General features: G+C 35.9%; 1 protein-coding gene across 4 annotated transcripts in view; it reads right to left on the bottom strand.

Moving 5' to 3' along the window:
* Nucleotides 1-23,612, bottom strand: part of HMCN1 (hemicentin 1) — a 495,740-nt gene that overhangs the window by 183,967 nt on the left and 288,161 nt on the right. For all 4 annotated transcript variants that reach the window (XM_053909192.1, XM_019426820.2, XM_019426835.2 and 1 more), the window contains 7 exons: nucleotides 21,394-21,520; nucleotides 17,919-18,073; nucleotides 10,317-10,595; nucleotides 9,527-9,808; nucleotides 8,698-8,806; nucleotides 7,297-7,466; nucleotides 5,909-6,063 (listed from right to left, as the gene is read on the bottom strand). In XM_053909192.1, coding sequence (XP_053765167.1) covers nucleotides 5,909-6,063; nucleotides 7,297-7,466; nucleotides 8,698-8,806; nucleotides 9,527-9,808; nucleotides 10,317-10,595; nucleotides 17,919-18,073; nucleotides 21,394-21,520 — 1,277 coding nt within the window. The remainder of the gene's footprint in view (nucleotides 1-5,908; nucleotides 6,064-7,296; nucleotides 7,467-8,697; nucleotides 8,807-9,526; nucleotides 9,809-10,316; nucleotides 10,596-17,918; nucleotides 18,074-21,393; nucleotides 21,521-23,612) is intronic.

Raw genomic sequence — 23,612 nt, 5'->3', positions numbered from 1 at the left:
AAAGTTAGATTTCTTATTTGAGATTTTTCTTGTTTATTGAGGTAAGTCTGTATCTCTATAAACTCCCCTCTTAGAATGGCTTTTGCTGCAGCCTATTGATTTTGGTACATTGTATTTCGATTTTCATTTGTCTTAGGTATTTTATTTTTTAATTTCCCCTTTGATATTTTGTTGATGAAATTATTGTTCATGTTGCTTAATATCCACATATTTGTTATTTTTCCTGTATTTTTCTCGGAATTATTTTTCTAGCTTCATACCATTGTGGTCAGAAACTATTCTTGATATGATTTCAATCTTCTTAAATTTATTGACACATGTTTTGTGGCCTAACAGGTGATCTATCCTGGAGAATGTTTCATATGCATTTAAGAAGAATGTGTATTCTGCTGCTTTAGGATAGAATATTCTGTACATATTTATTAAGTGAACCTGATCTAATGTGTTGCTTAATACTGCTTTATTTATACTGATTTATACTTTATTGTCTTTTTTCTGGATGATCTATTCATTGATTTAAGTGGGATATTAAAGTCCCTTGTTATTATTGTATTGCTGTTAATCTCTCCGTGTAGGTCTCTTAATATTTTCTTTGTATACTTTTGTGCTTCTATGTTGGGTGTACATATATATATATATATATATATATATATATATATATAAATATAAATGTTACACCTTCTTGATGGATCATTATGAAATGATTATGTAATGGCCTTTATCATTATGTAATGTCCTTTGTCTCTTTTTTTAATAGTTTTTGCTTTAAAGTCTATTTTGTCTGATACAAGTATAACTTTACAAGCCTAGTTATCATTTCCATTTGCATGGAATATGTTTTACCATCTCTTCACTTTCAGTTTGTTTGTGTCCTTACATCTGAACTAAGTCTTTTGTAGGCAGCATATAGATGAATCTTGTTGTTTTTTTTTAATCCATTTAGACACTGTATATTTTTGATTGGAGAATTTAGTCCATTTACATTTAAAGTAATTATTGAATAGGGAATATAGCCAATGGCATTATAATAGCATTGTATGGTGACAGATGATTGCTACACTTGTGGTGAACATAGTATAATGTACAGAATTTTTTAATCACTACAGTGTTCAACTATGTTGTACCTCTGAAACTAATGTAACATTTTATATCTTCAGCAAAAAATTAATTTTAATTTAATTTTTTAAAACAAGGAAACGACCTGTCCCTTCCCCACCCCCACCCAATAAATTGTTGATAGGAATGTACTTATTGCCAAGTTGTTAATTGCTTCCTGGCTGTTTTTGTAGTTCCTCTCTGTTCTTTCCTCTTCTCTTGCTTTCTTCCCTTGTGGTTTGATGACTTTGTTTAGTGTTATGTTTAGATTACTTTCTCATTATCTTTTGTGTACCTACTATAAGTTTTTGCTTTGTAATTACCATGAGGCTCACGTATAACAACCTATTATACAATAGTCTATTTTAAATTGATAGCTGGGGCACCTGGGTGGCTCAGACAGTTAAGCATCTGACTCTTGGTTTCGGTTTAGGTCACGATCTCACACTTTTTGAGACTGAGCCCTGTGTTGGTCTCTGTGCTGACAGCACAAAGGCTGCTTGGGATTTTGTCTCCCTCTCTCTCTGCCCCTCCCCAGTTTGTGCTGTTTCTATCTTTCTCAAAATAAATAAGTAGACATTTAAAAAAAAAATAAATTGATGGCAACTTAAGTTTGAATGCATTCTAAAATTTTATGTATCTACATCCCACCCCCTCCAAGTGTTTTATGTTTTTGATGTCACATTTTACATTCTTTTATTTTGTGTCTCCCTTAACTGTTTGTTGTGGTTACAGTTAATTTTACTTTTGCTTTTTAATCTTAATACTGGCCCTATAAGTAATTAACCCACTACCTTTACTATATATTTAGATTACCAGTGGCATTTTTACTTTTGCATGTTTTCTTGTTACTAGTTAGTGCTTTTTCTTTCCAGCTTAAAGTCCCTTTAACATTTTTTTCTTTTTTGGAAGGGCCACTTTAGTGTGATAAATTCTTTTACCTCTTGCTTGTCTAAAAATCTCTTTACTCTCCTTCAATGCTGAATAATAATATACTGGGTAGGGTATTCTTGAGGGCAAGTTTTTTTCCTTTCAGCACTTTGAATATATCACACCACTCCCTTATAGCCTGCAAGGTTTCTGCTGAAAAATCATAGTCTTATAGGGGAAGGGGGGGGGGGGGGGCAGGTGGGGCAGGTCCATTGTACCTAACAAATTGCTTTTTTCTTGCTATTTTTAAGGTTTTCTTTTTATCTTTAACTTTTTACATTTTAATTATAATATCTCTTCATGTGGATTTCTTTCAATTCATCTTATTTAGAACTCTCTGTGCTTCCTGGACCTGGATGTCTGTATTCTTCCCCAGCTTAGAGAGGTTTTCATCCATTACTTCTTGAAATGTGCCCCCTTTCTCTCTCTTTTCCTCTTCTGAAGCCCATGTAATGTGAACGCTATTCCATTCGATGTTGCCCCATAGTCCCTTTAGCTATCTTCATTTCTTAGAAATTCTTTTTTCTTTTTGCTTTTCTGTTTGGGTGAATCCCACTGCCCTGTCTTCCAGCTCACTGCTTTGTCCCTCTGCTTCATCTAAGCAGCTGTTGAACCCCCCTAGTGTATTTTTCAGTTCAATTATTATTTTTCAGCTCTGTGATTCTATTTGGTACTTTCTTATATTTCCTATGTTTTGTTGAAGTTCTCACTGTGTTCATCCATTCTTCTCCTGAGGTCAGTAAGCATCTTTGTGACCATTACTTTGAACTCTTTATCAGGTAGATTACATACCTCCATTTCATTAAGATCTTTTTTTTTTTTCCTGAGGTTTTGTTTTGTTCTTCCTTTTGAGACATACTCTTCCATTTCCTCATTTTGCTTGAGTCTCTGTGTTAATTTCTATGTATTAGGCAAAATGGCTATCTTCCCACTGTTAAAAGAGTGGCCTTGTCTAGATTAACCTCATCATTCAACCTTGCCTTAGCTCTTGGTTGTCTCTCACACTTTGTGACTAAGTAGCCTGATTTACTCTTGATAGGTCTCAGTTGTTAAGAGTGTTTCAAGACCTGTCAGTGCTCCAGAGAGAGAGAGATCTTAGTCAGTACCTGGCTTCAGGCTGACTGGAAGCCAGATCCTCAGGCAGCAGCTTTTAAAGTATACAAACGGCACTGCAATTGTAATCCCTGCTGGCCTTAAGACCAGGGGATCTGGAGGTGGCCCCGGGTGACAAATTGCAAAATTTGGGGCTTCAGATGTGAGTATATGCTTCTTTCTGGGAGTGAGCTATATATAGCAAGGCCAAGGGAGGACACATAGGTGGTGTCTCCCTGCCTATGTTCCCTGGGAATGCCTTCAGAGTCTCTATATGGATGGCAAACCTGAAGCCCATCCCTCAGGTTGAAGCTTGAGGACCAGTGGTGGGCCTTTTTCACCAGCAGACTAGGAGTATATTCCAGTTTACTGTCTGTGCAATGCCTTGGGTGGGGTAGCCTGCCAAGAACTGTTTTTCTGATTATTGTTACAGTCCCATAGGCCCTGGCACACAAGCTCCTCTGGCCACTAGGTCCAGGCATTCAAGGGGTATCTCCTGTGTGGACTGTGCTTGCCTGTCAACTTTAGTGAGGCAGTGGGAGAGTACTTGAGGTGGGGCATGCCTGCAGCTTTAGCAAGGCATGGAAAGAGTGCTGGGGGCAGAGCACAGGTTCCACTGCAGCAAGGCAGTGGGAGATTGCTGTGTCTGTGCACATCTGCTTTTGCTAGCAAGGTAGAGGAAGAATGCAAAACTGGTGCCTCCCAGGACCTCTGTCCCTGGAGAAAGTCCCTACTGGTCCCTGCCCCTCTGGCAGATGCTTTAAAATTAGCAAATAAAGGCGCGCCTGGGGGGCTCAGTGGGTTAAGCATCTGACTCTTCATTTCCGCTCAGGTCATGATCCCATGGTTCACGAGACAGAGCCCTGCATCAGGCTCTGCTCTGACAGCGTGGAGCCTGCTTGAGATTCTCTGTCTCTATCTCTCTATCTGCCCCTCCCCTTGCCTCAAAATAAAATAAACGTTTAAAAAGAAATTAGCAAATGAATATCCTTCACATAGAGTCTAGGTACTTTTTAAACTTTTACACTAGGTCCCAGGGCAGGTAAGTGTGCATGTGAGTCATGAGGTATCTCAGATCCCTACAGTCCTTGGGGTCTCTCGGATGTAAGGTCCAATGGTTTTCAAAGCCAGATGTGTTATGGCTCATCTCTCCAGTACAGGTCCCAAGGGCTTAAATGCCTGACATAGGGCAGGAGTCCCATCTCCTCAGGGAGAAGCTCCAGACTTGTGAGATCCCTCCCCGTTGAGGGTCACCATGCCAGGGGTGTGGTTTTTGGCAAGACTGCACCTCTGCCTCTCCTGCCCATCTTGATGTTGCCCTTTTACCCTTTGTCATAGAAGAACTGTTCAGCTAGTTTTCAGATCTTTTTCAGAGCAAGTGTTCCATACGTGGCAGTAGATTTGGTGTCTGTAGGAAGAGGTGAGTTCGGGATCTTCCTGTACTGCTGTCTTGGACCACCCTTGCCCACATGTCTACTTTTAACTCCTTCAACTCATTATCTTATAGGGGTCTGGTAACTATTTAAAGTGAAGATTTGATTATGTCACTCCTCTCTTAAAACTCTTCAAAGATCTCTCATGGATTTAAGTACAAATAAAACCATTAATATTACTTAAATGCCTTCTACCCACTCTTTGGTCTCCTCTCATACCACCTCATCTTGCTCTCTTCAGTCCCCTGGCTTGCTGTCAGGTCCTCAGGGGGTGTCATGCTCTCCTTTATTTTAAGTTGCTTGCCCATACACATCTTCTCTGAAACACCCTACTCAGTTCTCTTCCATTAAGTCACCCATTCAGTTCCTATGTATTCTTCAGATCTCTGCTCAAAGACTTTCTCTATGAATTACCCTCATGTCTAAAGCCTTTCCACAATATCAGTTCTCATACTTCTCCATATTTTCTCTTAAAATTACTCTTTATAGTTTCTAATTAAAGTTTTATATATGTATGTTATAAACACCTATCTCCCAGAGAAACAGTTGCTTACTAGCAGTATGCTTTAAGGCTTCATAATGAATCTCTCACTAGCACAAATGTATACAATTAATTCCATAGGACTTGGAATAGGAATAATAAGTGAGCAGATACCCATCACTTCTTATTCGGAAGAGAACTCAGCACATCGCTCATTACTGCAAACTCACTACAAGCAAAGTTCAAGCCCACATTAGTCAATTAACTTGGTCCTAGGAGCAAAATCTATTAATTCAGATTTTTAAATGCACTGTTTAGATTATCTAAGTTTGAAATATATTTATTTATTTAAAAATATGTAATGAGGTAAAGTTTTATGTCAGAGATTATATTCAGAGTGAAGCATACAGAAATGAATTTATTCAGACAGCGTCTCTGTCCTCTGGAAGCTTATAAACTAAAGTATTTTTTTTCAAGACTTATTTCACTTAGGTTTATGTAAATATGATTTTACCTCAATCTTAGTATATGATAAACACATTGGGGATACTCTGAGTCAATATGGATGAACACTGTTCATTCATCCATGAAACATCATTTTTTCAATACTTAAAAGAGGCATGCATCAAAACAATAAAAATACCAACCAATAAGTTAAAATCAGTATCATTATGATTATTAGTCTTTAATTAATTTCATTCTTCAAATCAAAATATTAAGTTAAATTCTAAAAACTATAAGGAAAACACATACTGTTTTAGTAAATTTTCCATAGTCTGTCCAACAGGAAAATCTACAATTAGGAAAGAAGAATGTGATAGCTCTGAGAAGATCTAGGTAGGTTTCACATTTTGGGCTAAGCAATATTGATACTTACTTTGAGATTTCCCTGGGCAGTGTTCACAGGTTGGCCATCTTTTAACCACGTAATAGATGGATTTGGAATGCCATTGGCAATGCACTGCAAAGTGATAGGCTTGTATTTCACTATGGCTCTCTCAGAAAGATCTGGGGATTTGATCGTTGGAGGTACTAGATTCAAGGAAGGAAAGGAAAGGAAAGGAAAGGAAAGGAAAGGAAAGGAAAGGAAAGGAAAGGAAAGGAAAGCAAGAACAGAACAGGGGAAGGGAGGAAGTGAGGGAGGGAAGGATGGATGGAAGGAAGGACAGCGGGAGGGAGGGAGGGAACAAAAACCATAATCAGTGGAGTCAAATACTTAAAAATCCGGATGTAAGAACCTGAAACTTTAAAATTTAGAAAAGGGGAAATTCCTATTTTAACAAACAATGAAATAACTTTATCTCATGCATTTAATTTAGTCTTCAGCAATTTTAGATGACCTATTTCTTAACTGTGGATTTCTATTCTTCAAAGAATAAGTAAAATATATTTACAGCAACTGTAATCAGCATGTATGTTTGGCTTACACCTTTTGGTGTGTTTTCCCAATCTATTATGATCCTCCCTTTCTCTAGAACTACCTCATTAAATCAGGGTGGGTTTCCCGTACCTGTATTTATTACCGCAAGACTCTGACCCCAGTAAGACTATTGAATACAGAATGGTAACTTGATTTAAGCTGCCAGAATTGGAACTGAGACTGAGAAACAGAGTTAGCTATGTTTCATCCCAGGATTGGAAAGGCAGTAAAAACGTCTGCATAGACAGAGGGAAAAATGTTGATGTTCATAGAAACCTCTACTGAGGGTTCCAAATGGCTCTCCAGTCTCCCATTGCAGTCTCTCCTTTCCCAACATCTGCAGACAAGTGAGACATATAATACCCTGGCAGAGGGTTGCCTCATCATTACACTAATGGTTCTGATCCTTCTGTGCTAGTTCTGTGAATATTTTACGTACCCTGGATCCTGCAGAACACCCTTACCTTCTATTTTGGAAATGACTTTATTCACACTCCCTCCTGTTTTGACTAAACTCTGGAGAGCGGACACAATCCCTTTACTTAGAACTTGCTGCCTGCCTATTCTATCTTATTTGGCCTCATTCCTCAGACCCTGGCATTCTATGCAGAATCACACTAACATTTGAATTCTGTATATTCATTTACACAGGTCTCTTGGTTAAGTCTCTGTGTTAGTAAAGTGCCTTCCAATCTGCCATACAACTTAACTCAAATTCACATACTTCATATTACTTTCCACAACTCAAGATTTATCCAGATTACTGAGCTACCATCTGAATTAAATAATGACCCAGTGCATAAGCTAATTTTAAATGTAATGCTCTGGTCTCTTCTTCAGCGTACCATGAACAGTAACTTCAAATTCCTTCTTGTGGTCGCCAGCAATGTTTGTTGCCACGCAGCGATAAAGGCCCGTATCTGACACCTGAGCCTGGGCAATAACCAATTTGCGTCCATTTAGCAAAATCCTGAATCCATCCCTTTCATCAATTAGCTGGCCATCCTTTAGCCACCTATAGAAACAAGGCAAAAAGAAGTCTGGAGATATATTTTAAAAACTAAGTTCTAGAGGTGTGTGTGTGTGTGTGTGTGTGTGTGTGTGTGTGTGTGTGTGTGTGTGTGTATCTCGGAGGAACTAGAACCATTTATATATTAAAAAAATTTTTTTTAACGTTTATTTATTTTTGAGACAGAGAGAGACAGAGCATGAACGGAGGAGGGTCAGAGAGAGAGGGAGACACAGAATCTGAAACAGGCTTCAGGCTCTGAGCTGTCAACACAGAGCCTGATGCGGGGCTCGAACCCACGAACCGCGAGATCGTGACCTGAGCCGAAGTCGGACGCTTAACCGACTGAGCCACCCAGGTGCCCCGTACCATTTATATATTAAAATGTCTCTGTACATACATAGATATATAAATTCTCAACTGTATTTGCCGAATTCTCTATTTGCCCATTCTATAAAGTGAACTATAATGGGGAAAAGAAAAAAGTAAAGCTGGCCTAACACAGAAGTTGGCATATTGTTGGAGCCCCAGTAGCTATGTGTTTTCTTCATTTTTCTATTAATGTTAAGGAACAGAAAGAGGCAAATGCCCCTAAATATTATTCACTTCAGATGTTTAAATAATATTAACCAGCAATGTGAATACATTTCTAAAGCATCTGTAAAATAAAAGACTGAAACCACATAGCATTATGTATTTTTTCATTTCTTATGAGTTATCACTTTCCATTTTACTTTATAATCATATGTGAACATATGTTATTCTCTTAGTTGACTAACTGCTCCTTTGCATATCCTGCACCTTGGAAACGAAAGGTTAGGTATTCACAAATGCTTTGTGAATGAAGAAATAAGAAAAAAAATTGGTAAACACATATGCATGGTAACTTCCTCTATTTCCCTAATATGTCCAGTACATTACTTTTTATTTAATCATTCATTAAACATTTCAGTTCCTCAGGAAGATCTGACAGATACTGCTTACTAGTCTCTCTATAAACTGAAAATGTAATTTCTCAGAGCATAAATGGAATTTGTCTAATTGAGCAGATTTAGGGGCCCTGTTATTATAAAGCAAAAGCCGCCTTTGTATACAGAGTATGTCTTTTAAAAGAGGAGCATAATGAATATAATTTTATATGGCCGCCTTTTAATGACACAGGACTTCTTTCAAGATAGCTCTAAAACACGCAAATAAAGAAGTGGGAGGTATTTAGAAGACATACCAAAACCCTTACATGATAGTTGGTGTGGGAGAGCCTGTCACTTGACAATCTAGCTCCAGTAAGTTATTAACCATCACAATGAAGTAAGATGTCTCATCTCCTCCATCTATAGCTGGTGGCACTAGAAAACAACAGAGATGTAGCATACAAAGAAACGTACACAAGAAAAAATATACTATCCTTTTAAGCAGTACTAAGTTGCAGTTTAGAAGGTTGACAAGTATCATAGGGATTTGATACACCAAGGGGATTTGAAATATAAAATAAATTTTACCATACATACTTGCCAGGATCAGGGAATGTATTTTTGGCATACTGTGGATTTTTCTCAATTAATCTACCACGTAGGTGCTGCTGATGCCATCTGAATATAAAGCTAGTTCATAGTTTATTTTGCTTATTTTCATAATAATAAGAGAAATGAACCTCAAATATTGGGCCTCTGTTCAAAAGTCTTTAATTTATAAAAAAACAGAGACTAAAAAGGTTGCAAGGTGACTTCCCAAAGCCCAGAGACAAAGTTTCCTGTTGTCTAGCATAGCGCTCATGACAGGGGACCACGTTATCACTCACTGCAATCAGATATTGTCATAGATGTAAAATGCATCAATGCACTTACAAATACAAAGTGTGCCTGTCAAAATCAGTGGAAGATTTGCGTGGGTTCTTAGATCTTGGGTCTGGTGATAAATCCACCACTCAATAATGTGCAGGTCCAGAGTTGAACAGATAACTGAACCTTCTGTAACATCATTTTATGATTCCAGGACCAAAAAACATTTAATAACATGGTCAGGTTTTGCTATGAATCTGGAATCCAGATTGTGGCATCCTTATTTACCTAAGACATCAACTTCGTATTTGATTTCCTTTTCTCCTGCCACACTGGTAGCCACACATACATACTGTCCCCGGTCGGCTTCTAGGGTACTCAAGATTTCTAGTTTCTTCCCACCAGCTTCTGTACGGATGTTGTCACTGGTTTTCACAGGTACGCCATCTTTTAACCAGGTGAGAACTGGAGGAGGGTTGCCAGTAGCTTTACACTCTAGTGTCAGTGAATGAGCAATAATCACTTGCTTACTCAGAGGCACAGCCAAGTCACCTTCAATCATTGGAGGAACTAGGTAGAAAAAAGTAACATTTCAGGCATCTTCGAAATCCCAGTTGAATACAGGAGATTTTGTTTTCATGTAGTTTGACCATAGAAACGATATACATGTCTGTCTCCTTCTAAGCTGTTAAGGAAAGAATTTCTTGGGTTAGCTGATCTGCAACTACTGTCAATATTGTGGGATACTCTGTACTACGTCTCGCTTACAAAGGGTAGATAGCAGCAGAGAATGTTCTTAGTCCTGAAAACAACTTTACCTCGTCCATAAAAACCAAATGGTCTAGATGCTCCATGTGCCATGGACAAATGGTTGGGCAAATGAATGGACCGCCTCTTGTTAACTGTATCTTTTTAAAATATTTTTTCCAAGTCATGGGACAAATTCTTCCCATTTCTATCCATGCATATTGAAAATGACCAAACCCACCAGGACTTTATTAGTGAATGAATTCGATGTTGGCATATTTGAAAGTATAGACAGAAAGGCATATGATTACAGCACATATTTTTTCCTTACCATAGACATCCACATGGAATGATTTTTCAGCAGTTCCAGCAACATTGGTGACATGACATGTGTATGTTGCTGAATCAGAAACCTGTGCTCGAGGGATATGAAGAAATCGTCCTTTATCAATATAAAGGGCTTGTGAGCTGGATATGACTGGCTGGCCATCCTTATACCAAGTAATAGCAGGCATTGGAAGTCCCCGAGTTTCACATTCCAGTTTAATTATGCTGTTGATCAGTGCTGATATTTCTGTGGTGACATTCCCTCCTTTAATACTAGGTGGTACTACAAAGGATTGCAGAAAAGAAACAAGTCTTTTAGCTTTAGCTTTAGCTTTAGCATCTGTACCAGACTCTTAAATGCTGTAGGTGTTTAAAGAATGCATTTAAAGTAGATGTGAATTAAAGACAATTAGGAACTCAATGATTTATCTATCTACTGATAGTCAACTGCCTGTCTTCTCAATCTTTATCACCTTCCTCTTGGGTTTTGATTTCAGTAAGAGCAGAAAGTCACAGGGTTCGTTTCAGGGGTTCATTTAAGTCCAATAGATCATTACATAACTAGTTTGACCATAGAAATGATATACATGTCTGTCTCCTTCATTACATAACTAAGAAAGTTATGTTGAACAAACAAAGGGAAACAAAATAAAACCCCACTTAAAGTGGATATGATACATTTGAAATGAAGCCAAGGGACCAGGAAATGTCACATCCTGTACAACTGCATGCCTTCTCCCCGCAAAATACTAAAGGTCTAAGTGCCTTCAGAACCAGTTACTGGGAAGAGCTGCGGAATCTTCCAACTTTTGCTTCTTACAGGTTTTTGTTTCGTTGTTGTTGCCTTTTTTTTTTTTTTTAGCTGCCAAGAGTTGATTCACTCAACTATACTCATCTAACCAGCTACATGTACATCTTCCGTAATTTAGCAACCACATTCCTGGCCTCACACCACATGAGAACTCTGTGTGAGTTGGAAAAACGACTCAAGTGGCTCAATCCTGCTACATCTTTTGACTCTGGTCATTCCAGGCTTGTGCTACAAACTGCAACAAGTTAAAAGAAATCAAATGGCATGTGCCTGAACTGGGAGTACCTTAATATTATTTTATGAAACTTTTATTTTAGAATAGGGTATATTCTAGAATGCTTTTCTTACAGTTGGACTAAGGTTATAGGTTTCAGGAGGAAGATCATGGAGGTAAAACACCCTCCTCATCAGATCATATCAAAGGTACAAATATCATCAGCATGACTTATCACTGATGATGTTAACCTTAATAATCTGGTTGTGGTAGCTTTTGCTAGGTTTCTCCTTTATAAAGTTACTCTCCTTTCCCCCTTTTTGGGGAAAGGGATCACTCTTTTCAGCCCATACATATGGGGTGGGGAGTTAGGTTCTATTTTCTTGAGAGGAGAACACCTACGTAATTTTTTTGGAGTTATCCTATATAATTTTGTTTCTCGTCCCCAATTTATTCACTTATTCAACAATTTATTTATATCAACACGAATTCATGGAAACTTATTTTATACTTTGGGTTATGATCTAAATACTACATGGTTTAATTTGTTGTTCAGATCAATCCAGTTTTGACCACTGGGAACCATTTCATTTGGCTCCTATGTTCCTTTGGCATATTCACACCATGCTACTATTTTAGTACTTTTTTACCTTCTGGCTCTACTACATGCTGTAGGCTCATCTTGTATATTCCCTGCCCCAGCCCTAGAATTAACCATTTTTCTGAGAAGCCTTGGTTCCTTTAAGTGGAAAAAGATATTAGAAAACAAGAGCTGGATGTGAATAGAGTACCATAATATTTTCTGATAACCGTTCTCAGAACTAGCTCACAGTGACAAACATTCATATACACATTTCTTTTTTGTCACACATAATTTAAGGAAATATCTACTACAGTGTGAAGTAAACCTGGTGGTAGGATAATTTTCCTATAATGTAGTTGAATATACAGCTCAAGGAAGCCAACTATGGTTCATAGGTGAGGCATGGAGATGCTAAGCTAAGAATACATTTTTAGATTTTTAAATGGTTGGGAAAAAATCAAAATAATACTAATATTACTTTGTGACATGTAAAAATTATATGAAATTCAAACTTCAGTGTCCGTAAATAAAGTTTTATTGGTATATAGTCCCACTGATTTGTTTACATATTGTCTATGGTTACTTTCTCCCTCTAATAACTGAGTCAGGTAGTTGCAAAAAATAGCAAATACGGTGTTCTCATTGTTTCTCACTCCTGCTGAGCTTACCATCAATTTAAGTGACACAGTTATAACTCAACAGCATTTCAAATTGCCATGCATATCACCATGGCATGATATTTTATTTTATTTTTATTCTCAGTGCATACTTCTCATGTCAAAACAAGAAAGAGAAAAGTGGATTTTAAAACACCTTTTTAAAGCACAACACAGGATTATTTTGTTATAAATGAATGGCAAAGCATCATTTATTTTGTAATAATACTATTGCTGTTTTGAAAGATTACAATACACACTAACACACTAGACTCATCATGTTATTTCCAATTCAAAGGAAAACAACAGTTGGATAAATCATAAAATGTAAAATGGACTGACTCATAATAACAGAATTTCTTCTCAAAAATAAAAAGTCAAAATGAGGCTACAACCAAAAAAAAAAAAAGTTTCTGAGTGGTTCATATGTTAGCCAAGCAAGAAAAGCCATTTACCAACAGTGATTTAATTAAAATCAGGGATGATCACAGTCAGTAGTCACAGAAATGTGTCCACAGAAATCTTAAATCGCTGTTTGAGATTATTAGCCTTTGCATGACAATAATTGCTGGAAGACATGAGACCACTGGGAGCAACGTTGATAGTTAATTCTTTTTTAAACGCAACTTTTCTGAACAGTATTCTTGGCTCTTGGCAAACTTACAGATGTTACTGATACTGCTTTTGGTTTGAGGAGTCAATGCCAAGTCTGAAGAAACTAAGAATTAGTCTCTAAGAATAGTCTGCATGGAACAACTACAGACAAAAAATATTTTCAAAGAAGTCTTAAAAAAAAACCCAAAAAACCCCACTAACTCCAACCTGAAGTGGAATCTGCTAAGATATGGTACAACTGATGGTAGCAGGAAAAGGCTTAGACAAATTTATAAAGCTTATTAAAATACAAGGTTTTAAAAGTCTGTATTCCTTGTGTTACTTACCAGCAAGCACTCTGTGTAAAATATTCATATGTTCTGGAATCAGAAGTGTCAATGGTATATTTTATTTGCTCTTATGGACTTAAACATCATCAGTTCCATGAATTTTTTGTTATAAGTAGAAGCTGAATATAAAGACTTGTCTACCATTGAGCAGTTCAGCGCCTTAATGGTGCTAAACTTATATTTTAATTTTTTGAGCTCAGTGCTGAGACTATTTTTTCTGAATGAAAAGAACTGTCCTCGAACACTATTATTGAATACTGTTGACTGATTTTGGAAATTGGTTTTTGCTACAAATTTGCTAATGTTTCTTAATGAATTCAACCTAAAATTACCAGATCAAAACAGCACTTAAGTGCAAAACTTATACTATGGTAGTCATTCTGTCTGAATCACAATTATGTCAAGCGACATTTATACATTTCCCATGCTGTCAAACAAAACTGAGATCTCCATTGCCCTACAAATTTGCCCTGGATATATTTTCTGAGCTCAAATTTCAGTTTCAGCAATGTCTGTTAGACCTTGATAAAAATACAAAGGAAATTTCCATGTTCAAACTTCATTTATCTCTGAGAATGAACCTTTAATTATTCAGTCTGCGATACAGCATGTTAGAAGTCAATTATCAAAAGAATATAAGAGAATTCTATAAATGCTTTCCAAACAATGAGTATGGTCATTTAAAATAATATGTTTGTGAACTGATGTCAGTATTTGACAGTATGTCTACATGCAAAAACATTTTCCAAGAGGAAATACATAAAATCTCATTATAGAACAACATTGACATTAACATGAACATTTGCAATCAATTTTAGTGAGAGGGATCACTAATTTTGACCTCCACTTAAAATATTACCCCTTCCCTCCAAAGAATTCCATTAATCCAATCTGTAGACTTGTATGACAAAAAATTTTATAATTTTAAAAATTATTCAAAAAAAATTTTATCAATAGATAATTAGTAGAAATTTATTTCTATCTTGATATATAAATACCTACATAGTATCTTTGACTTTGTCTCATGGTCTGCAAAACCTAAAATATTTACTATCTTGCCCTTTATAAAAAAGGTTTGCCAAGTCTTGCTATAGATAATTAATGAATACAAATTCAAGCCACCATTTTGAAACCTTAAGGAAGAGCATTTTATTCAGATTTAAAATTTTAATTTTGCTTTGAGACTACTTATGTCATATGTTAATCTGTAAACATATATCAAACTTTTGGTTCAAAGTGCCTAAATCAGCTGGCTAGCCTAATTAGTTGGATGACACATTAATGAAAGCAAGAACATATGTTCAAATAAGTCCCTATCCACCATGAATGTTTTACAAAGGAATATCATTTGTATGGGAAAATATCTGCATTTTTGAAGTTGAGAAAAATTACTCAAAGAACATTTCTAATTGACATCAGAACAACACACCATCTACTGCTTAAATTTGCCAAATAAATGTCACTTCCTATTTCAATTTAATTTATATATACTTTTCTGGGACCTTATTTCTGTTTGACGAAGGTTGTTACAGATAAAGGTAATAAACACACTGCACATTAAAATGCACTGCACATATACATTCAAAGACTTACACACACTTTGGGGAAGCACTTAGACTTCTTAAACTCAAACATGGACCTCAAGTTAAAAATCTTTGCCTCAGAATTAATAGCTATGAATTTGCACAATCTCCCCCTGGGACATTAAAAGCTCTTTTATTTCCTTCCTTTTTTCACATCTTTCCCCTCCCTCTCCGCCACCCCCCCCCCCCCCCCGCCCCGCTCCATCTTTTATTTTTCACTCTTATTCTGCCTCTATTTCTTTCCTTATTCGGGCACAATGTGCATTTCTGCCTTTCAAGTGCATCAGCTGTTTTGTCCTCATGTTGGTATGTAAATAAGGAAAACAAATGAATCAAATGTCATACAAAACACATTCTCAATCTGAAATCTACATAAATTTTCCTGACAGTTAGCCCAACTATGGCATCTGTTTCATTCATTCTTAGGAATAAAAAGCATTTTCATAAGTGAAATAAAATAAGCTTAAGGTTACCCACTTGGAGGTGCAGCCAAGCATACTAGAAAGGAGATGCATTATTTCCTGAGTTATAATAATCAAAACTTCACAATGTCATAATACCTTTAATCTCAGACAATCCTAGAAATTTTAATCATTATAGATCCCTCTCTTCTGGGTGCCTGAAGGCATTATATAGGCTGCACAAGACGATCTGAAATAAAAGAACCCAAGTCCTTGGGAAATAGGTGTCTTACAGAATCACCAAAATGTATGCATCATAGATACTGGCAACGATACAACAATGTAGAGAAGACCACTCAAAAGCTTAGGGGAAATTTTGCACCTATTATTTGAATGTCTGGTTCTGGTAAGAGGCCAATGGTGGCAATAATACTTATGTTTAACTTGGATTCATGACCGGCAATCTTTCAGTAATGTTACTCTTTTTTTTTTTTTTGGAGGACATGTCTTTTCATGATTAGATTCTTCCAAGGCTTCTATTTATAGGTAGAAATGATTTAAAAGCATGCATTAAATAAAATCTCTTTGATTCAAGAGAGCTACTCAAACTTTATATAAAGACACTAACATTGAAAAAGGGAAATTTGCAATCCAGTGAAGTTATATAGAAGTCAAGCTAGTAAGCCAATACAATCACTAAGGAAATAATGAAAAATGAATAACATTATTAAACTCTCAGTATAAGCCAGGTGACCCAGTAAGGTATCTAGCTTTTGATCCTCACAATAACACTATTAAATAGGTGCTATTATTATCCCCATTTTACAGATGAGGAAACTGAAGATCAGAGGGTAGGCAATTTGTCCAAAGTCATAATGCTAGTGAGTGACGGAAATTGGATCTCAACCCAAGTCCGCCTGTCCCAGAAGCCCAAGTTCTTAGCAATGATTAGATCAGTGCTGTCCAATAGAAATATAATGCTAACCATCTACATAATAAAAATTTTTCTAGTAGCCACACCAAAAGAATTAAAAACAGAGGAAATTAGTTTTAATAATATATTAAACTATTATATATATAATATATAAATATTTATATTATTTATATATTAAATATATATAAATATTGATAATATTAAAATATACACAAATAATATACTAAAATATATAAAAATATTTATATATTATTTATATATTAAATATAATATATATAATATATAATTTAGCTATTTATATATAAATATATACTTAATATTATATATAATATATTATATATATAATCATTTTAGATATAATCAATGTAAAATTATCAATTAGATATCTTACATTATATTTTCAAATTAAGTCTTTGCTATCTGACCTATATTTTATACTTAACAGCTTATCTCATTTTGAACTAGCCATATTTCCAGTGCTCAACAGCTTCATGTGGCTAATGGTTACCATATTGGACAGTATATCACTAGACCATTCATTCATTTATTAGCAAACATTTCTTGAGAGCTACCACGTATCAGACATTAAAATAGGGAACATGCAAAACTAGGCCATGCTCTTACGAAGTGTAGCTTTCCTCTTACGAAGTGTAGCAGATAGGTAAATAAATCCATAATTAAGCAATAACCTATCAGACAGTGATATGTATTATGAAGAAAATAAACTTGGACAATATAATAGTGACTGCATGACTGACTGGCTTGGGAAGATCCTGCAAAGAGGTGATATTCCTGAAGTATCTACACTTTTGAGTGTCATACACTGTGGAGAGACAGAAATCAGTACAGTAATAAGCATGACTGGCCTATTGAATTACTGGGTAATTTGCTGTGCCTGCAACCTAATGTTTATGTGTGTAAAAAATATTAAATGACCTTGGAATTCACTTGCCTCAGGGAATATTGAGATTTTTAGTGAAATGAGGGCTGAATCCTCTGGTAGGGACTTAGCTGGAAGAAAATGGTGGCACAAACATAAGGCATTTAAAATATCACCCTGTGGTCAGAATAAAGACCAAGATGGTTTGAAAACAGAACAACTGAATGGTTTGCATACCATTGGCTTCATTCATGTATCTCAGTTCTTTTTAGAGGTTTCTGGGTTTTCTTTTTAAAGTCTTTTAAGGATTTAGACATTTGACTTATTATATATTAATCAATCAGGAAATGACAGATGTCTTGAGTGACATCATTGGAAAATCACTAGACCTCTCAAAGAAATCCAGATGTAATGACAAAATACATTAAAATTGGATGCAATGTTCTAGTCTAGAACACAGAAACTAGGATCTTTCCTCTAATGTAAGTTGCAGTCCAAATTATTCAGCATTGAATAAAAGAACAGTTAACATTAAACCCTGATTTTCAATAATAGTGGGAATTGATAATAACAAAACAAGCATACGAAAATCACACTTACTATAGACCGTCAGTTTTATGTCCTTGGCTTGTTTGCCAGCTGCATTAGATACAGCACACTGGTAGCGACCCTTGTCACTTCTTCGTGCATTCTTTAAATGTAAAACTTGTCCTCTGTCTAGAAGTTCAATATTAGGATCTCCCAAAAATAAAGGCCTAGAAAAAATAAATTTCATTCCATGGGTCCATTTTTATTTTCCTATGTTTCCTCTCTTATTAATAACAACAAAAATCATTAAGTCCTAGGAGATTAAAAATATGAAACAAAGTTTTTTTCTCTATGAATCTAAAAAAAATAAACAATGATATTGGTACTCTTATTCAGAAAAATGGAATTAAAGCATTATTATTCATTATTTTCATTAATGAAAGTTAGATAATGATTACTTTGAGATGAAAAGTTCCCTCATTTCAAACTTATTTGTTAAGTATTAATAGAAACCTGGTAGTGTTTCATTGTTTCTTCCATTCTTCCCCCTCCTTCTCCTCCTCCTTTTTCTTCTTCATCTTTTTTATTTGTTTTCATAGCCAAAATTTCTATCATCATTTAGTAAAGTAAAACTAAGAGTATAGGAGCTTGAGGCCAAGGAATATTAGTTTTAAACCAATATCATTATAATACCTGGAAAAGTATTCACAATAGAATGGTTATTACTTATTAAAGGCAATGATCCTGCCAGCTTTTCTAAAAAGTAGATACTGTAGTAAATATGAACGTTTTAATAATCACAAGTACTTAAATATATTTATGTCAAAAGCAACTCATATATAGTTGTTAAGGAAGTCTTTTCCTACTATACAGTCATTTATTGAATACTATACAATGCTCACTTTACATAACTGGCAGCAGCTTTATGTAATTGAAACATCACGTAAAGTCTATAATATCCTAAGATTCATACCTTTTTTTAATGTATATTTATTTTTGAGAGAGACAGAAAGAGAGAGAGAGAGAGAGAGAGAGAGAGAAAGAGAGAGAGAGAGAAAGAGAGAGAGAGAGTGGGGGAGGGGCAGAGAGACAGGTAGAGACAGAATCTGAAGCAGGCTCCAGGCTCTGAGCTGTCAGAACAGAGCCCAGTGCAGGGTTTGAACCCACAAACCAGGAGATCACGACCTGAGTCAAAGTCGGATGCTTAAACAACTGAGCCACCCAGGCACCCCCTAAAATTCATACCTTTAAAATCCACTGATCTTCTTTCAGGAAGACCCATAGCTAGTTTTTAAAAAATCTGCAGTGATTTAGCCCATGATAAATAACTAGATGCACTGCTGGATTAGAAGCCTCATCAGACTACAGAATTAAATGGAAACACATTTAATGTTCTGTGGTAGCATCCTTTACGATTTCTTGGCATGTCACTTTGTAGGAAGCTCTCAAAAGCTGAGAGAATAAAGTACCTTAGTTTAATGCATTTTAACTGTTTTTAAAAAGTGAATACTTGATAATGTTACTCAAATTTAAGTAACTTTAAAACTTTTATTGATTAATTATGCAAGGAATATGAAAATTTAAATAAACAAAAAAGGAAGTATTATAATAAGAAAAGGTCTGCTTGATTTATTACCCCTAATGTGAGTCTTCTCTCTAGACATCTCACCTTTGTAAGTTTGGTTTGCATTTTTTCACGTTTTTTTTTTTTCTAAACATTTTCACGCTTAAATGTCTTCCCAAAAGAATCTAGTTCTTACATGTAAATGGTATTGCTTTGTTCTTTCTACTTTCTCTTTTTACCTGACAATAGCTGTAGAGATATTTTTGATATCTATAGCTTGATCTTACTCTTTTTAATTGCTGCACAGTGTTTCAAAATATGACTATGCTGTAAGTTATCTACTCATCTCCTAATATTAAATATTAAGCAGTTTCCACTTTTCTGCCACCACAGTGTTGCAGGGAATATTACCTATTGTCGTACCTGCTCTCATGTGGATGTGCATGAATGTTTCCCTCTCCTAGAACCTGAAAGTGTATTTGCTACATTACAGCATATGGGCCTTCAAACTTGAATAGATATCAACAAATTGCCTTTCAGAGTACTAATCTATTTACCACACTCTCGCCAACATTTGGCATTGTTTGAACCTTTATTTATTTGTTTTGCCAATCTGACCTGTGAAAAGCAAAATTCATGTTTTCTTGTTTACATTCTCCAAATTATTGACAGTGAGCATCTTTTTTTCTTCCAAGTTTTAATTTAAACTCTAGTTAGTTAATATACAGTGTAATATTTGTTTCATGTGTAGGATTTATGGATTCAGCACTTACATACAACACCCAGTGCTCATCAAAAGTGCCCTCCTCCATACCCATCACCATTTAACCCATCCTCCTGCCCATCTCCCCTCCAGCAACCTTCAGTTTGTTCTCTATTGTTAAGAGTCTGCCTTATGGTTTGCCTCTCTTTCTCCCCGCTCTGCTCACCTGTTTTGTTTCTTTTTTTTTAATGTTTATTAATTTTTGAGAGAGAGACAGACTGTGAGTGGGGGAGGGACAAAGAGAGAGGAAGACACAAAATCCAAAGCAGGCTCCTGACTCTGAGCTGTCAGCATAGAGCCCAACGCAGGGCTCAAACTCACGAGCTATGAGATCATGACCTGAGCTGAAGTCGGACGTTTAATGGCCTGAGCCACCCAAGCACCCCTCATTTGTTTTGTTTCTTAAGTTCCACATATGCATGAAATCATATGGTATAGTCTTTCCCTGACTTATTTCACTCAGCATACTCTCCAGAGTATCGTTTAATACAGCTATTGCTTAACTGAATATTTTTAAATTGCCTGGTTATATCCTCCATACATTTTTCTATGTTGCCAATTTTACTGATTTATTAAAAGTTTGCATACAACCCTTTATTTTATTCAATGCAAATCTTTACTCTTTGCTACTTAAGCCTTAGACACCTGCTCTCAGAAACCATAATGATACTCAAATTGAGACTAGGCTGTGAGAAATAAGCTCTCACGAACAATATGAATCAATACTGCCATATCAGTGTAAGCAAACCTCAGTAGCCCTTGAACTTGAAGTCTGGGAAATATCTAATTGCTCTTTTGTGATTGTTTCCTTTTGTCCATTTATAGAGCTAGCTTGAGTATTCATCTTATTGTCATAAATTTTCTTTTCTCATAATTCAAACAATCTCATGTAAAAGCAAAGTTTTCTCTGCATTTGGATCTTGCATTTTTCATTTTTTATTCTGAGCCTATGGGCAGAATATTTAGTGTCCAATAAACTTGAGTTCCTCTATGTTTCTAAAATAAATTCCCAGCATTTATAGTCTTATAAATCACAAGAATGAAAGGTATTACAAGACTCTGAGAACCTAAGAACATCGTTCAACAATATTGTTTTCCTTCATGTTCATTTAATAATATTTATGTGGTTAAAATAATTAAAAGGGAGAAAATCCACATGGATTTCCACATCTATTTTCTATCAACTGGACCCTTGCAACAAATAGAGACATGGTACTCACTTGCCATCTTTGAACCAGTGAATAACGGGGAAGGGAGTGCCTTTGACTTGGCATTCGAGAGTGGTGTCATGGTTGAGGACAACAGAGACTTCATTTGGGGAGCTGGCACCTATTATGGTGGGAGGAACTTGAACAAAGACATTTTATCATGCAAATCTATGATTTAGCAAAAACGAATGGGGGGAGGGAGAGCAGATTATTAATGATTTCTATAGTATTTCAGTAAGATTTTAATATTACAAATAAAATATCACATAAAATACCTTCATATTGCATCTGTAGACCCACCCAAATGTTAAATTTAAATATTGGAACACATTCATAAAAAAATTGCTAGCAGGACAATTACCTGCAAGAATTATGGTTGATTAGAACTAATTCATTTTGAGGAGAAGTAAACCCATATGCAAAAAGAGTTTGGAATATAAGTGAGCCGTGAAGCTCATAAAATGCAATTTACTACTGCTGTACATTTTAGAAAATGAATGACATAATGAATATTAATCTTATAAGGTTCAAAACTGACATATTACAACACAGTGCTATTTAATGTATATTACCCTTGTTTCTTCTAAAGGGCCCCTAGGCTACGCCTGGATAGAGGACATACTATGAAAAGGACTATGCTAGTTTTTATTCTCAGAATTATCAAAATATTGAAGAATTCCTGTACACTTCCTGGACTTTGAAATCCTCTCCCTTCATATCATGTTAAGATATTTGGTCTTCATCTTCAGAGCAATGACCAGCCACCAAAGTAGCTCTCTCGATAGAGAAGGGGTGTGATCAGATTTGTGTTCGGAGATCACATTGGCTAGGGAATGAAGACTGGATTTCAGCGGCAAAGAGTGGAGGAAGCGGAGCAGTTCAGAGGCTACTTTAATTCGGCTTATAAATGATGATACTTTCACAGTTAAAAATGAAAGGAAGTAGATAGTTTAACATTGGATTAGGAAGTAGACTTAACAGGATGTAGGTAGATTTATTAAGTTGGGGAGGAGGAGGGAGAAAGGATGAGTGCCAGGTTCTAGCAGAGGCAAGCTGGCGGATGGGGGTGCTGTGATGGGCATCGCTGAAGATGAGCAGAACAGATACTCATTGACCTTTCTGTTTGATATGCCACTAAGACATTCAAGACACTGTGGAGAAGACAAGATATATATTCTAAGATCCAGAGAAGTCTGAGCTGGAAATAAAAATTTGGGGAGTCATCAGCACATAGAATTTAAAGTAAATGAGTGCTGAGAGAAATAACAGCAATGAGACTAATGATAGGAAAGATTACTTAGTGTGTTTGTTATAGTCTGTGCTTACATATAAGGATAAATTTGGTAGAGGAAATGCAAAGTACTTCAGGCTCTGAGAAGACTAATGAGAGGGATTATTTTCATGCTAAAGCAGTTTAAAAATGGCAATTTGAATGCAGCATCATTCCCAGACTTCATTTCCACCCCAGACTGACAAACATATGCCCATTTTGATGAACAAAACACTGAAAAGGGAGGAATTCATTTTATCACAAAGTAAACTTTAATTGGAAAATACAATTTCACAAGCTAAAATTACAAAACTTTAAATTTATGATTACCATTAAAATTTTATAAATGCCTCATAACCCAATTTATATCCCAATTCCTCTACCCGCACTCAGAATTTTCCCCTCTCAATTAGAATCAGGGCAGAGGTGATTTAGTTATGAGTTAATTAGAATGCAGGGAAAGGAGCATTTGCTATCTCCTCCAGTTCCAGTTACGACCTAGCAGCTTCGGATGTCGACGACATTAATGAGTTTTACTCTGCATCGTCCTGTATAGTTATTTCCCAGAGAATTTCCTGCCTGCCTAGCAGGAGAAATTGACAAGAGCAGTAATTTACTATTTTATGTGTAATACAGTACCAGACATCCACAGACATCTCTGTATGATAATCAATAGCTTAAAACATTCTATAGCATATGACTCTGGTTAACCAGATCAAAGACAAAATAATGGCAGACCAAAACAAATTACATTTCTCTTATCAATTTCTTTCTAATCTCTTTGCTCTTTCACACTGTCAGCTCCATCCAATTATAAGAAATGCATCTGAAAACTGTAGTATTTTTTTTAAGTTTATTTATTTATTTTGAGCGAGAGACAGCGAGCACAAGCAGGGGAGGGGCAGAGAGAGAAGGAAAGAGAGAATCTTAAGCTGGCTTGGCACTATCAGCGCAGAGCCCA

This window comes from Panthera pardus, unplaced genomic scaffold, assembly GCF_024362965.1.
Source record: "Panthera pardus isolate Hobbes unplaced genomic scaffold, ASM2436296v1 HiC_scaffold_21, whole genome shotgun sequence".
Taxonomy (NCBI): Eukaryota; Metazoa; Chordata; class Mammalia; order Carnivora; family Felidae; genus Panthera; species Panthera pardus.
This window is presented reverse-complemented; position numbering and strand designations above follow the sequence as displayed.